The 14,263-nt window shown below is 43.5% G+C and overlaps 1 protein-coding gene and 1 long non-coding RNA gene across 15 annotated transcripts in view; one reads left to right on the top strand and one right to left on the bottom strand.

Annotated features, from left to right (window-relative positions):
• Window positions 1–5,517: 5,517 nt before the first annotated feature.
• Window positions 5,518–10,078, bottom strand: LOC141277921 (uncharacterized). Its single transcript, XR_012329824.1, has 2 exons — window positions 9,414–10,078; window positions 5,518–5,749 (listed from the first exon to the last, which is right to left on the bottom strand). It is a non-coding gene; the product is annotated as an uncharacterized lncRNA (long non-coding RNA).
• Window positions 10,060–14,263, top strand: part of WDR20 (WD repeat domain 20) — a 64,464-nt gene continuing 60,260 nt past the window's right edge. For 12 of the 14 annotated variants that reach the window (XM_019952184.3, XM_019952189.3, XM_004328056.4 and 9 more), the window contains exon 1: window positions 10,086–10,334. In XM_019952184.3, the coding sequence (XP_019807743.1) occupies window positions 10,086–10,334 (249 nt within the window). Of the gene's footprint in view, window positions 10,335–14,263 lie in introns of all 14 variants that reach the window. The other 2 variants (XM_033850595.2, XM_033850593.2) reach the window with 1 other exon arrangement.

The raw sequence follows: 14,263 nt of genomic DNA, 5'->3' as shown, positions 1-14,263 counted from the left end.
TGTGGCTTGCGTACATAATGACTTCTGCACAGTAATTTTGTACCTAGCTACCTTACTGAAATTGCTTACTGTTTGTAATGGTTTCTCCATTCATTTTCTTGCATTTTCCAAACAAATATCATTTGTAAATAATGATAACTTTACCTTTTCCCCTAATTTGTGAGTTTTTCATATCTGAAATTCACTTGTTTTTAGATATCCTGATTACCTCTAGCATCTGTATTCGTCTCTTATGGCTGCTGCAACAAAGTACCACAAACTGGGTGACTTAAACCATTTACTGTCTCACAGTTGTGGAAGCTAGAAGTTTCAAATCAAGGTACAGGCAGGGCCATGCTCTCTCTGAAACTTGCAGGGGAGAATCCTTCCTGCCTCTTCCAACCTTTTGGGGTTTGCTGGCAATCCTGGGGTTCCTTGAATTGCAGCTGCAGCACTTTGCTCACTGCCTGTCTCACGCGGTGTTCTCCCTCCCCTGACTCTGTCTCTTCTTCTCATGAGGACAGCAGTCATTTTGGATCTGGGCCCACCCTAACAGTGTCATCTTAATTTAAGTACATTTGCAAAAGCTGTATTTCCAAGAAAGATCATATCCACAAGCACCGAGGGCTAGAACTTTAACATCTCTTTAGGGAGGACACGAGTCAACCCATAACAGCATTGAAATGTTTTCCTCCTTTTTTTTTTTTTATAAATGCATTTATCGTATTTATTTTGGGCTGCGTTGGGCTTCCTCTAGTTGCGGCGAGTGGGGCTACTCTTTGTTGCAGCGCACCAGCTTCTCATTGTGGTGGCTTCTCTTGTTGCGGAGCATGGGCTCCAGGCACGCGGGCTCAGTAATTGTGGTGCAAGGGCTTAGTTGCTCTGCAGCACGGGGGATCTTCCCGGACCAGGGCTCGAACCCGTGTCCCCTGAATCGGCAGGCGGATTCTTAACCACTGCGCCACAAGGGAAGTCCTATGTATTTGTTTTTTAACAGCTGCTATGTATGGCATTTCCATATTTTATTTATCTAATTCCTTACTGATGGCTATTTAGGGAATTTCCAATTTTTCACTATTAAGAACAATGCTTCAGTGAAAATCCTAATATAAACTTTGCACATTTGTGCAGGTAAATTCCTAAAATTGGAGTTGTTGAGTCAAATCACATAACTACAACAGGTATTTTGATAGTGATTAACAAACTGTCCCCCAGATAATAGCAATCTACATTCCTACCAACGGGGACTGTAAGTGCCTTTTTCTTAATACTTTTGCCAACACAAAAATCTGTGGCAACACTATTATCAAGTTTTTATTGATAATTTATGTTTTCCAACGTGACAGTAAAGAAATTTTTGTTTTAATTTGCATTTCTTTCATTATTAGAAAAGTTGAGCATCTTGGAGCAGGGAAGTTCTTTCTAGGCATGACAGGAAACTCAGAAGTCATAAACAAAAAGTCTGATAAATGCAACTTTTGTGAATTGCTTACTTATGTCCCTTGCCTATTTTTTAAACTGTGTTATTTTTCCTTTCTCATTGACTTAAAGAAGCATTTTTATTTTTAGGGACATTGTCCCCTTGCCATATGTGTCACAAATATTTTTTCCCAAGTTTGTTATCTTTTTAAGCGGTGTTTTGCGCCATGCAAAATATAGAATAAAAATAGACTAAGACTTGTGAGTTTGGGGTGATGTTCAGACAAGACTCCCCTATTTCACGGTTACCAATATATTTATTGAAGTAGTTTCTTTTTGGACTCATGGTTAATTTTTATATTTAAATCTTTGATCCATCTGGAGCTTATTTTGGATTAAGGAATTAGGAATCCATATTTATTTCATTATAAATGGCTAGTTGGTTGTTCCAGTACCTTTTATTAAATTAACCCTGCCAACTCTATTATATGTCTTTTTTGTTGTTGTTGTTGTGTTGGGTCTGCGTTGCTTCATGCGGGCTTTCTCTAGTTGCAGGAGCGGGGGCTACTCTTTGTTGTGGTGCGCGGGCTTCTTGTTGCAGTGGCTTCTCTTGTTGCGGAGCACAGGCTCTAGGCGTGCGGGCTTCAGTAGATGTGGCACATGGGCTCAGTAGTTGTAGCACGCAGGCTCAGTAGCTGTGGCTTGCGGGCTCTAGAGCACAGGCTCAGAATTTGTGGCGCACGGGCTTAGTTGCTCCGCAGCATGTGGGATCTTCCTGCACCAGGGCTCGAACTGGTGTCCCCTGCATTGGCAGGCGGATTCTTAACCACCGCACCACCAGGGTAAGCCCCAAAACAGATTTTTAACTTAACAAATGCATCTTACTTCCTATCACAGGCCCCCAACCACTATTCTACAGAAGCCTATGGCTAGAAATCACTCAACTTTACTGGCTGCTTCTCAACAGCCCAGTAATATTACCCCAGAGAGTAGCTGAGAAGTTCTACTAATCACGTATAAGCAGCTTGTTAATTTTTTCTTTACATACAGCATACCAACTCTTTTGTTTTCAATCTCCTTCTCTCTCTTTCCTGTTTAAGGTTCTCAGACAACAAGTTAGAAATTGTTACTGAGGCTATTAAGCTTGAAGGTCCTCACTCTAATCTCTAAAGAGATAAAACCCACAAAGTTCATTGGGCTGCTTGGACAGGTTGTCATTGAATCTGTAACTGGAGGAGGTTCACAATGAAAAACAAAGCTAGCTCAAGTTCTAGCCATGAAAAGCGATGTCTTAATTTGGGTGCAGTTCTAAGAATACTCTAAGAAATAATTCAACTGGTTCTGTGTCTGTGAGTGACAGAATGTCACAGCCTTGTGATGACTGATTCTCTCATTCTCTTCCTATATTTTTTCCTTCATTACTATGGTTTGGAGCCCACATTTCTGTCTTCTCTCTAGAGTCTAAGATAATTAAAACAGCACACATGGAATTGTATTTATATGAGGTGGGGGAGACAGCTGTGAGTCTTTTAAGGCTGGGAGTAGAGAGACTGGGCAATAGATAGAGGTGTTTCGTTTTTAAGTGGAGAAAAAGAGCACTTCTGTTGACTAGCATTCCTTGCTTAGCACATTTGCACTGCATGGAAGGAAGCAGTGGAGCAGCAGTGTGGGAACTTGTCTAGGAGACAGGGAACATCACTGCTGAAGCATGCTGTCCTGGAGTGCACAAGAGGGCCTCACTACCAGAGCATGGTGGAGAAATTTGTTTTGAAAAGAAGAGATGCCTCTTCCCTTGATTCTTGAAGAAAAGAGTAAGAATGCGTTCAGAGAGAGATAAAAATGCAGGTACAACCTGGAAATTGAGGGAGGTTCATGCCTCATGGCAGATTCCCAAACTTTCTTGTTTCTCAGAGCCCTTAGCGTCTCAGTAATTTCTTCACCTCACCCCTAGACCAAAAGAACACCTAACAGTTCTGTTTATTGTTTATTAGGTGTGTCCAAACAACCCAATACGTATTTATTCCTAATAATTTAGTGGCTGTTCGAAAAATAAACTGGGCCCTGTGTAGTTTGCTCTAGTTTTGATTTAATAGCACATACAACCTACTCATTTAAAGTGTATAGGGACTTCCCTGGTGGCGCAGTGGTTAAGAATCCGCCTGCCAATGCAGGGGGCACAGGTTCGAGCCCTGGTCCGGGAAGATTCCACATGCTGTGGAGCAACTAAGCCTGTGCGCTACAACTACTGAGCCTGCGCTCTAGAGCCCGCAAGCCACAACTACCAAGCCTGCATGCCACAACTACTGAAGCCCACGCACCTAGAGCCCATGCTCCGCAACAAGAGAAGCCACCGCAATGAGAAGCCTACACACCACAGCGAAGAGTAGCCCCCACTTGCTGCAACTATTGAAAGCCCGCGCACAGCAATGAAGATCCAATGCAGCCAAAAATAAAATAATTAAAGTGTATAAAATTCAGTGGTTTTTAGTATATTCAGAATTGTATGGGACTTCCCTGGTGGTCCATTGGTTAAGAATCCACCTTCCGACGCAGGGGACACAGGTTCGATCTCTGGTCAGGGAACTAAGATCCCACATGCCCTGGGGCAACTAAGCCCATGCGCCATAACTAATGAGCCCATGTGGCATAACTAGAGAGCCCACGCACTGCAACTAAGATCCCACGTGCAGCAACCAAGACCCGATGCAGCCAAATAAATAATTAAAAAAAAAAAAGAATCGTGCAACGATTGCAATCAATGTTAGAACATTTCTGTCACTTTAAAAAGAAAGCCTGTACCCATTAACAGTCAGTCCTCCTTCCCCCTCACCCTTCCAGCTCTAGGCAACGACTAACCTATTTTCTGTCTCTATAGATTTGCCTGTTCCTGACATTTCATATAAATGGAATCACATGATATGCAGCCTTTTGTGTCAGCCTTCTTTCACTCGGCATGTTTTCAAGGTTTATCCATGTCGTAGCATGCATTGGTACTTCATTCCTTTTTATGGCTGAATAATATTCGACTGTGTGGATAGACCACATTTTGTTTATTAATTTATCAGTCAGTGGACATCTGGACTGTTTCTACTTTTTGGCTATTATGACTAATGCTGCTATGAACATTCGTGTACAAGTTTTTGTGTGGACATGTTTTTACCTCTCTTGGGTATAATATACCTAAGAGTGTAATTGCTAGGTCATTGGTAACTGTTTAAACTTTTGAGGAATACCAGACTATTTTCCAAAGTGGCTGCACTGTTTCACATTCCCACCAGCAGATATGAGGGTTTGAATTTCTCCACATATTCATCACTTGGTATTATCTTTTTTTTTTTTTTTTTTGCGGTATGTGGGCCTCTCACTGCTGTGGCCTCTCCCGTTGCGGAGCACAGGCTCCGGACGCGCAGGCCCAGTGGCTATGGCTCCCGGGCCCAGCCGCTCTGCGGCATGTGGGATCCTCCCGGACCGGGACACGAACCCGTGTCCCCCGCATCGGCAGGCGGACCCTCAACCACTGCGCCACCAGGGAAGCCCTATCTGTCTTTTTGATTACAGCCATCCTAGTGGGTGTGAAGTGGGATCTCATTGTGGTTTTGATTTGCATTTCTCTGATGACAATGATGCTGAGCGTCTTTTCATGTGCTTACTGGCCATTTGTATATCTTCTTGGAGAAATGTCTATTCAAGTCCTTTGCCCGTTTAAAAGCTAGGTTGTTTTTCGAGTTGTAGGAGCTGTCTATACATTCTACATACAAGTATCTTATCAGATATATGATTCGCAAACATTTTCTCCCATTCTCTGGGTTGTGTTTTCTAGTTTTGAATTTTTTAAAAAGAAAACCTTTGAATTTAAAAAAATACGTTTGCTAGAGAACAGACTTGTGGTTGCCAAGGGGGAGAGGGGTGGGGGAGAGATGGAGTGGGAGGTTAGGGTTAGCAGATGTAAGCTACTATATATAGAATGGATAAACAACAACGTCCTACTGTATAGCACAGGGAACTATATTCACTATCCTGTGATAAACCATAATGGAAAAGAATATAAAAAAGAATGCATATAGATGTATAACTGAATCACTTTGCTGTACAGCAGAAATTAACACATTGTAAATAAACTATACTTCAAAAAAATTTTTTTAATTTAAAAATACATGTTTGAGGGGCTTCCCTGGTGGCGCAGTGGTTGAGAGTCCGCCTGCTGATGCAGGGGACACGGGTTCGTGCCCTGGTCTGGGAAGATCCTACATGCCGCGGAGTGGCTAGGCCCATGAGCCATGGCCGCTGAGTCTGTGCGTCCGGAGCCTGTGCTCTGCAACGGGAGAGGCCACAACAGTGAGAGGCCCGCGTACTGCAAAAAAAAAACAAAAAAACGTGTTTGCTTCATCTGAATTGCTATTCTTCCCCTTTTAATAATGTATAGTTTAAAAATCAGCATATTGGAAAAAAAAAAAAGAGCATATTGGGACTTCCCTGGTGGCACAGTGGTTAAGAATCCACCTGACAATGCACGGGACATGGGTTTGAGCCCTGGTCCGGGAAGATCCCACATGCCGTGGAGCAACTAAACCTGTGTGCCACAACTACTGAGCCTGCGCTCCAGAGCCCACGAGCCACAACTACTGAGACCTCATGCCACAACTACTGAAGCCCTCGCGCCAACAGCCCGCGCACCACAACAGAGTGGCCCCCGCTCGCTGCAACTAGAGAATGCCCGGGCACAGCAACGAAGACCCAATGCAGCCAAATTAATTAATTAATTAATTTTAAAAAACAGTATATTTTGTTACTTTACTCCAACAAGTTTCTCTTTTGAGACCTGAATTCGAATTTTGTTTCTGCTAATAGCTAACTCTAGGGTAGTAACTTGGACAAGTCACTTCATCACTCTCTTTTCTCAAGTGTGGACAGGAGATAAGGGTACCTCCTTCACCAGCTTGTGCATGAAGACCAGAGGCTGCGTGAGCACTCGGCATAATGCCCATATAGTAGGCGCTCCCCAAACGAGCTGTATTGGAAAACCCTAAACGAGCTCTTTAAAAAGCACTTTTATTGCAAGACGTGTGAAATATTAAGTATTGCATCCACTTAATAATGATTAAGAAATAAGATGCTTTATGCAACATCATTTTGTACATACCATAACTGAACAATCCCAGTGGTGTGTCAGTTTAACCATTCTGCAAATCTGAAGCAGAAAGCTGGAGCGCTCTATTAAGGACACTATATTATGCGATGTTTTCCAAATTTGTTTTCAAGTCTCACAACGCTGTTATAAGGAAGTACCAAGTCATTATGTACTAATAGAATAAACTCATCCACCAAGATAAATCTGGGAGATTGGTTACTGTACATAATGAGTCAGTAAAGAAGTCGAATGTGGTTCCTAAAGACACCCGTCTATGCCCGTTTCTCTTTATAAGGTCACTGTGGCAAACACTATTTCTCTTCAAGGTTACAAAAAAAAAGCTTTTCAGCATCTTAATGAATTAATCTCTGAATCAGAAAAACAGTAAGTTTGGTCTAAAGTGAATACTCCGTATGTACTAAGCTGCAAAAAAATCGTATTTTTTCATCAACAAATATTCCTCCTCTTCTCCTCCACCTCCTGGATTGTCCCACTGTTCCCACTTGCTGGATTGCAAAAAAATCGTATTTTTTCATCAACAAATATTCCTCCTCTTCTCCTCCACCTCCTGGATTGTCCCACTGTCCCACTGTTCCCACTTGAGGATTCATGCAAAACGTAAGGACAGGCTGAGAATTGCTCGGTGTATGACTTAAATAACATGGATATTCAAAGTCTTTGAGAGTGTTTGGGCAAAAGAATGTAATGTCTAAAGCATTGTTTTAAGAAAATTAATTTGGTAGTTGTTTATAGGATGGAAGTTGAGAGAAAAAAGTGAAATTAAGGAAATACTCATGAAGCTATAATGATTCAACTTTGAAGATGTGGAAAGGGAACTGATAAGGTGAATTTGAGGCACGAATCCATGTAGAAATGCCTGGTTTGAAACTGAAAATCAGAAATAAACTTTAGGTCAGGCCCAGTTATATAAATTTGGTGTTATTTATTGAATCTATGAGTGTGGGGGGGAAAATGACAAGAGAAAAAGTATTAAGAACAGAGATTATTCAAAGGCTTTGGATAGGACGAAGTGAACAGCCTATTATTACTGTGATCTCAGTAAAATGTTAAATTTATGTAGAATAAAACCTTAAGAGAAGACTAAGGTATACAGGTATTATGGGTAATTGAAAGTTGGTAGTTAATTTGAGGGCTGCTAATATAATTTTTATATTTTTGCGGTACGTGGGCCTCTCACTGTTGTGGCCTCTCCCGTTGCGGAGCACAGGCTCCGGACGCGCAGGCTCAGCGGTCATGGCTCACAGGCCCAGCCGCTCCGCGGCATGTGGGATCTTCCCGGACCGGGGCACGAACCCGTGTACCCTGCGTCGGCAGGCGGACTCTCAACCACTGTGCCACCAGGGAAGCCCTAATTTTTATGTTTTAATTTTTGCTTGCTGAGTTTTTTTTTCCCTCCAAAATGTATTATTACGCTTTTTTCTCCTTGATAACTAGGGAACACAGCTGACTTACTTTTAGATGATTCAGGATGTCACTATCCCTCAAGGAGAGTATACACATTTCCAATGTAAAATAACATGGTTATAGGAAATTTGAATAAATCCATGGGACCGCAGAATACATCCTGGTCATTTTAAAAGGCTTCTGATATCTTTTTGACCTTTAGCAGAAGACAGATAACATCAAAACAACTGTAACACAAAATTTTAGGTGTTTTAGGTATCTATTCTTTTTTAAAAGTTTACTTATGTATTAATTTTGGCTGCGTTGGGTCTTCGTTGATGCGCACAGGCTTTCTGTAGTTGCGGGCGGGGCTCCTCTTCGTTGCGGTGAGCGGTCTGATTATTGCGGTGGTTTCCTTGTTGCGGAGCACAGGCTCTAGGCGCACAAGCTAAGTAGTTGTGGGGCACGGGCTTAGCTGATCGCGGTGGTTTCCTTGTTGCAGAGCACAGGCTCTAGGCGCGCGGGCTCAGTAGTTGTGGTGCACAAGCTTAACTGCTCTGTGGCACGTGGGATCTTCCCAGACCAGGGCTTGAACCCGTATCTCCTGCACTGGCAGGCGGATTCTTAACAACTGCGCCACCAGGGAAGCCCATAGGTATCTATTCTTTAAGTAGGATTTACTCCACTGCTTTTTTGCCAGTATGTACAAAGGATACAGAATTTTACTGTCAAATGCATTATTACATCATTGGCACAGTTTCCACTGTCATTACCTGCTTATGTATATAAGATGTTTAGGATTCGGACTCCTCTTTAGAACCTACCGCCCTCTACTTCTTTTGTGACCCTCCAGCTATGATTTGTACTTCGGGGGATAAATCATTCTTGGTGTAACAGATGTTGGCTCCCCACCACCCCCACCTGAAATTCTATCAGGATGTTTCTGTCACTTTAGAAACTTTCGTATTCTACTGCAACATGCCAAGAAACCCAGCTACAAAACGGTGATTGTTTAATCTGCAACACGTGTGCCGGCCTTAAATTTGTTTTTCTGCCTTACAATCTAGACCTAGTACAGTATATCCACACAACTATGCCTAGTGAACAATTCTGCAGATTCCACTTGAGCCTTAAAAAAAAAAAAAATCAACAGCCTCAAACTTCACTAAGAACTCTTCATAAACTGTTGAGCAAGAGAAGTGAATCATGCTTAGATTCAGCCTCTGGTTCCCAAAGCCATTTCCCGACCTGACCCGACCCTCCCTTCTCTAAACACCTGGTGGAGACAAACTTAAGAAACAGAAGCGCCAACACAACCTGCTTTCCTTAAAATTAGCCAATGCTCACTACAGATAGGTATTCAGATATTTGACTTGCAAACACAGATGCTGTGTAATCTATACGCTCCTCTCCCCCTGCACCCTACCTTAAAAACAAAACAAAACAAAACATGGTGAAGCGGAAAACTGAGGTCCTTCAGTACCTTCTCGGAAAATGACTCGGGGAGGTGCACAGGGGTTTCCTGACCCGGGCATCCAGACGACTGTGCGGGGTGGCCGAGGGGAGACCCCAGAACAGGGGGACCGGCCCTCTCCCGGACTCGGGGCTCCCCCGCACCCTCCTGCGGGTGTAACACTGGGGCTTGAGCGCTCGGTTCACGGCACCCCACGTGCTGACCCAGAATCTGCGTTGTTAGAGGCGGCTCTCTCCTCCGCTCCTCGGGGTCCCGGGACCTTTCAGGACAGGGCACGAGGCAGCCGAGGAGGCCGCCGCGAGCTCCCTTCAGCGGCGCGGACCGCAGCCCGCTGCGGCTTCCCCTTGCCGGCTCAGCCCGCCGGGCGGCGGAGTAGGCGGCACCACTAGGCAGCCCTCGGACCCCGGACAGCAACACCTGCGCCGCAGCGGGGTGGCCCGGAGGCCCCGCCCGCGGGAGGAGCCTGCGGACACCCTGCAGCGCGGAGCGCGCCAGGTGAGCACGCCTGCGCAGTCGGGCCGTAAACAAGCCCGCCCCTTCTCCTCGCCGGCCTCCGCGGGGCCGGCTCACGGGTGGGAGGGGCCAGGAGGAAGGGGCGGGGGGAGGGCGAGAGCCCGGGACGGCGCCTGCGCGGTGGGCGTGATCCGGGCACTTAGGGCAGGATGAACGCTGCTTTCCAAGATGGCGACGGAGGGAGGAGGGAAGGAGATGAACGAGATTAAGACCCAATTCACCACCCGGGAAGGTCTGTACAAGCTGCTGCCGCACTCGGAGTACAGCCGGCCCAACCGGGTGCCCTTCAACTCGCAGGGATCCAACCCTGTCCGCGTCTCCTTCGTAAACCTCAACGACCAGTCTGGCAACGGCGACCGCCTCTGCTTCAATGTGGGCCGGGAGCTCTACTTCTATATCTACAAGGGGGTCCGCAAGGTACCGACCCGGGCGTCACCGGGGCTCGCCAGCGGCGTGAGCAGAGGCCAGGAGCAGGGCGGTGACAGCGGGGGCCAGGGTGACCGATGGGCTGGCCGTCGCTCTTACTTTTGAGTGGGCCGGTAACTCCACTGGAGTGCTCCTGAGGAAGGGGGATTCGGGAGTGAGGAGGGTGGTGGCGGTGGTGTTTCGGGGGGAGGCGGTGGAACGGGACCGCGGGGCGCGGGGCTCCGGCTGGGAGGCCCCAGAAAGGGCCGGCTGCCGCCCCTGCGGGTCCGTCAGGCTCTGACACGGCCCGGGAGCGGGCCTGCGAGTCCCCGGAAGAGGTGGGGTGGCCGTCTGGTCTGCTGAGACCGCCTCGCCTCCCAGGAGGGTGGAGAGTCTCGCTCTGGGTTAGAGACCAGGGGCGCGGGGCGGCTTGGGAAAATCTGTAAGGCGGAACCGGGTCTGGGAAGCGGAGGACTTGAGACTAGGTCAGAAAGGACCTGCTCGGCACGAAGGGCTACTCCACCTGCTGCCACACTGACACTTCCTAGGAGCCTCTCCTTCTGGTGTTAACACTTTGTTTCCGAAAACATCCGAGGGAGGACGGCTGTCACTGCCTCCTCGAAGGGAACCTTCTCCTGAGAGAATGTTAAAGAGGGTCCTTCTGTCCCTTATAGGTATGGGAAGGGCTGAGTACTACTACAGTTAAGAGGTCCAAACGATGTTTCCAGTGGACTGGGCTGGTTCATAGGGGTTGTGTGTGAGCGTGCCCAGATCAGTCTTGTCCAACAAGTCAGACTGTGTCACAAACAGGGAGGGATATGCCTTAAAAGCTACTTCACAAGAACCATTATTCTTGGCGGGCGATTTAACAGGAATGCTGTCAAGCATGTAATCATCCTTTAAAAATATCTCTTTAAAAGAAGCAACTTATTAGAGCTGTTCTTTCATTGGCTACGTAACTTTGTTCTCATTGAGAACTGCTTACTTCTGAGATATGTGGTCTTTGAGTTGACTCTTGAAAGAGTGAGGAGATTAATGCCCTCCACAGTACCTGGACGTGGGAGAAGGTGATAACAGATTAATTTATAAATAGTTAGTTAGTGTGAAAATAAATTGTGTATATTGAAGAGTGGACATTTTCCAGGATTTACTGTATCCAGAAGCAGTAGGTTTTTGCTTGGTTACAAGAACTAGGGACGTGACGGTGGTATCTAAATGTAACAAGTTGTCTCATTTGTTCGAGGTGAGTCTTTTTGTTAGTGTTTATAAGTGTACTACTGTGTTTGAGGTATCTTGATGTAAATTACTGAAAGTAAATCTCTTGACTTTACTTTTTCGGAATTGGAAAAGTGTGAAGTAATTAGTAGTCTAGGAGCTGAAGTTTTAGTCCTATCCCCAACTTTGTCACTGACTTGTTCTGTGACCTTGGAGGAGTTGCTTAACTTCTATCTGCAGCTCTTTAGAAAGAGAATATTGCGATGCACCCGTTGTGATTAATAGCATAATGACTGTAATGAACTTCAAAGCCCCGAAACACTCAGTAGATGTAAAATATAGTTAAAATAGTCATTAAGAGCATCTGTCAAACAGGAGCTGCTATCTTGACATTGATACAAGGACTGAAAGGATCAGCTTTTTCTCTGGTGACCAGTTTAAAATTTTAAGTTATTAAATGGATTTACATAAAAATTTAAAAGTGCATAAAAACTAAATATATTAATGATTACTAGTGTAGGTGTTACCTTTTTAAACAAGTTTTCTTTTAAAGTATATTATTTCTGAAGCATTCTAGTGGCAAACCTTATCTGGATCTGGTAGCTCTGGTTTGCATCATAAAAACACGTCTCTTGCCTGGAAGTATCATAATAGTGTCCTCTTTTAGTGGGATACTATTGAATGAAGAATAAACTAGGAGAGCTTTTAAAAGCTACAGCAAAAAATTATTTTAAACAAGACAAATCTTAAACATGTAGATTTGCCTTCAGCTGCATAATTTACTTGAGCACATTAACTTTTTTGTAAAGTTTCATGGTAGTATCTTGTAGATATATTTGCATTATATGGTGGACATTTCAACTGTCTCCTAGCCACTGTAATTTTTTAAAAAATTCGTTTTCCATGAATGAGTTTGCATTTATTTTTTGTTATTTCTGAATACAAGTGATTGTTTTTGTGACTTTTTTTCTGATTTTAAAACAGAGCAGATACTTTTCCTTAATCAAAAAACCAAATTTTACTTTTTGGGGTTAGGAGTTATAAATCCGTTTTTGACATTTGGTCGTTTTGACTCTTTAAAATTTTTTTTTCTTTGGGGCATATAAAGTTTTACAACAATTAATCAGATTATTTAGAACATTCAGAAGGTTTAAATTGGATGAATACATTCAACTTAAATCTGCATGTGAAATGAGTGGAAACTAGGTCTTTTTATTCTTTTATTAAAGTATAGTTGATTTACAATATGATATTGGTTTCAGGTGTACAGCATGATGATTCAGTATTTTTACAGATTATACTCCATTAAATGTATAAGATAATGGCTATAATTCCCCATTTTATGCAATATATCCTTGTTGCTTGTCTATCTTATACATAATAGTTTGTATCTCTTAATCCCAGATTTAGGAGATAGTCTAAAATCTAAGCTAAGGAGTGTAATCTTCGTCCCTTTAAAATACTTACAGGTCAGTTTCTAGAGCTAGAAGGCACCTTCAGTTTATGGAGTCTCACCCTTCAGAGAAAGCCAAGGCTAGAGAGCGTGTGCAAACCTGTGATGCAGTTTCTTTCTCATAGTAAAGAATTCATTGTAAAGAAGCACAACTGAATCTAAAGAACTGTCTTAGAAGAGACTGATCTAGCTTTTTGGTTACACAGATAACTGTATACTCCAAGCACTTCAGAATTTACCCCAGCGTTTTACCCTATGTTATCTCATTGAATCTTGCAATCCTGTGAGGTAGATGAAAGCATCTTCTTTTCTTTTTCTTTTCTTTTTTTAATTTAATTTTATTTATTTTTTTATACAGCAGGTTCTTATTAGTTATCCATTTTATACATATTAGTGTATATATGTCAATCCCAGTCTCCCAATTCATCACGCATCTTCTTTTCAAAACTGAAGTTCGGAGTAGGGTTTCTTGTGTGAGGACATCTAGTTTTGTGAATTTTTTTTGCTGAGCTAAAAATAATATGAACATTGATTTAATATGGAGGTGAACTCAGCATTTCAGCAAAGATTTGAGTGACTACCAAGGGGATGTGGGGTAACCAAAGATGAGTGAGACACTGCCCCTCCTCCCAAAGAACTTTCAGCTACTAGCTTTCAGATCTCTTTATAGCATACTTTGCTTTCCTCTTTTTAAAAAAGAGGTGGTTTTAGGATAAAGATGCCAAAGGTGCTGGGCTTATTGTACCAACCCTTTCATTTTATGGAGATCTGTTTTTACGTAAATGCAAATGGCTACCATTCAGATCTAAGTTTAAACATCACTTCCTCAGTATGTCCTTTGAATTCGCAGGCTGGATCAGTTTTCCCTGTTACACGTTTTTATAGCATCCTGTACTTTGCCTTTCTAGCACTTTTCTCAATTTGTAATTCTCTGTCTCTTCTGTAAACAAAGCTCCCTTAGAATAGGATGTCTTTTCTGCTTTCTCTGTCTTCCTGGTGCCCAGCACAGCATCCAGCATAGAGTAGACCCCTACTGTTAATTTGTTGAGTGAATGACTGGATAAAGCATCTCTGTCCATCTATGTCTTACTTTAAAAAGATCTTTAGGAGCTAAAAATCTGTTCAATTTTGGGCCCAAAAGTAACAGGTATTTTTAGTAGCTCACATCTTTTAAAAGACATTTTTATTTAATTAAAAAAATTTTTTTTTTGGCTGCGCTGCATGGCGTGTGGGATCTTAGTTCCCCAACCAGGGATTGAACCCAGGCCCCTGG

Source organism: Tursiops truncatus, chromosome 2 (genome assembly GCF_011762595.2).
Source record: "Tursiops truncatus isolate mTurTru1 chromosome 2, mTurTru1.mat.Y, whole genome shotgun sequence".
NCBI lineage: Eukaryota > Metazoa > Chordata > Mammalia > Artiodactyla > Delphinidae > Tursiops > Tursiops truncatus.
This window is presented reverse-complemented; position numbering and strand designations above follow the sequence as displayed.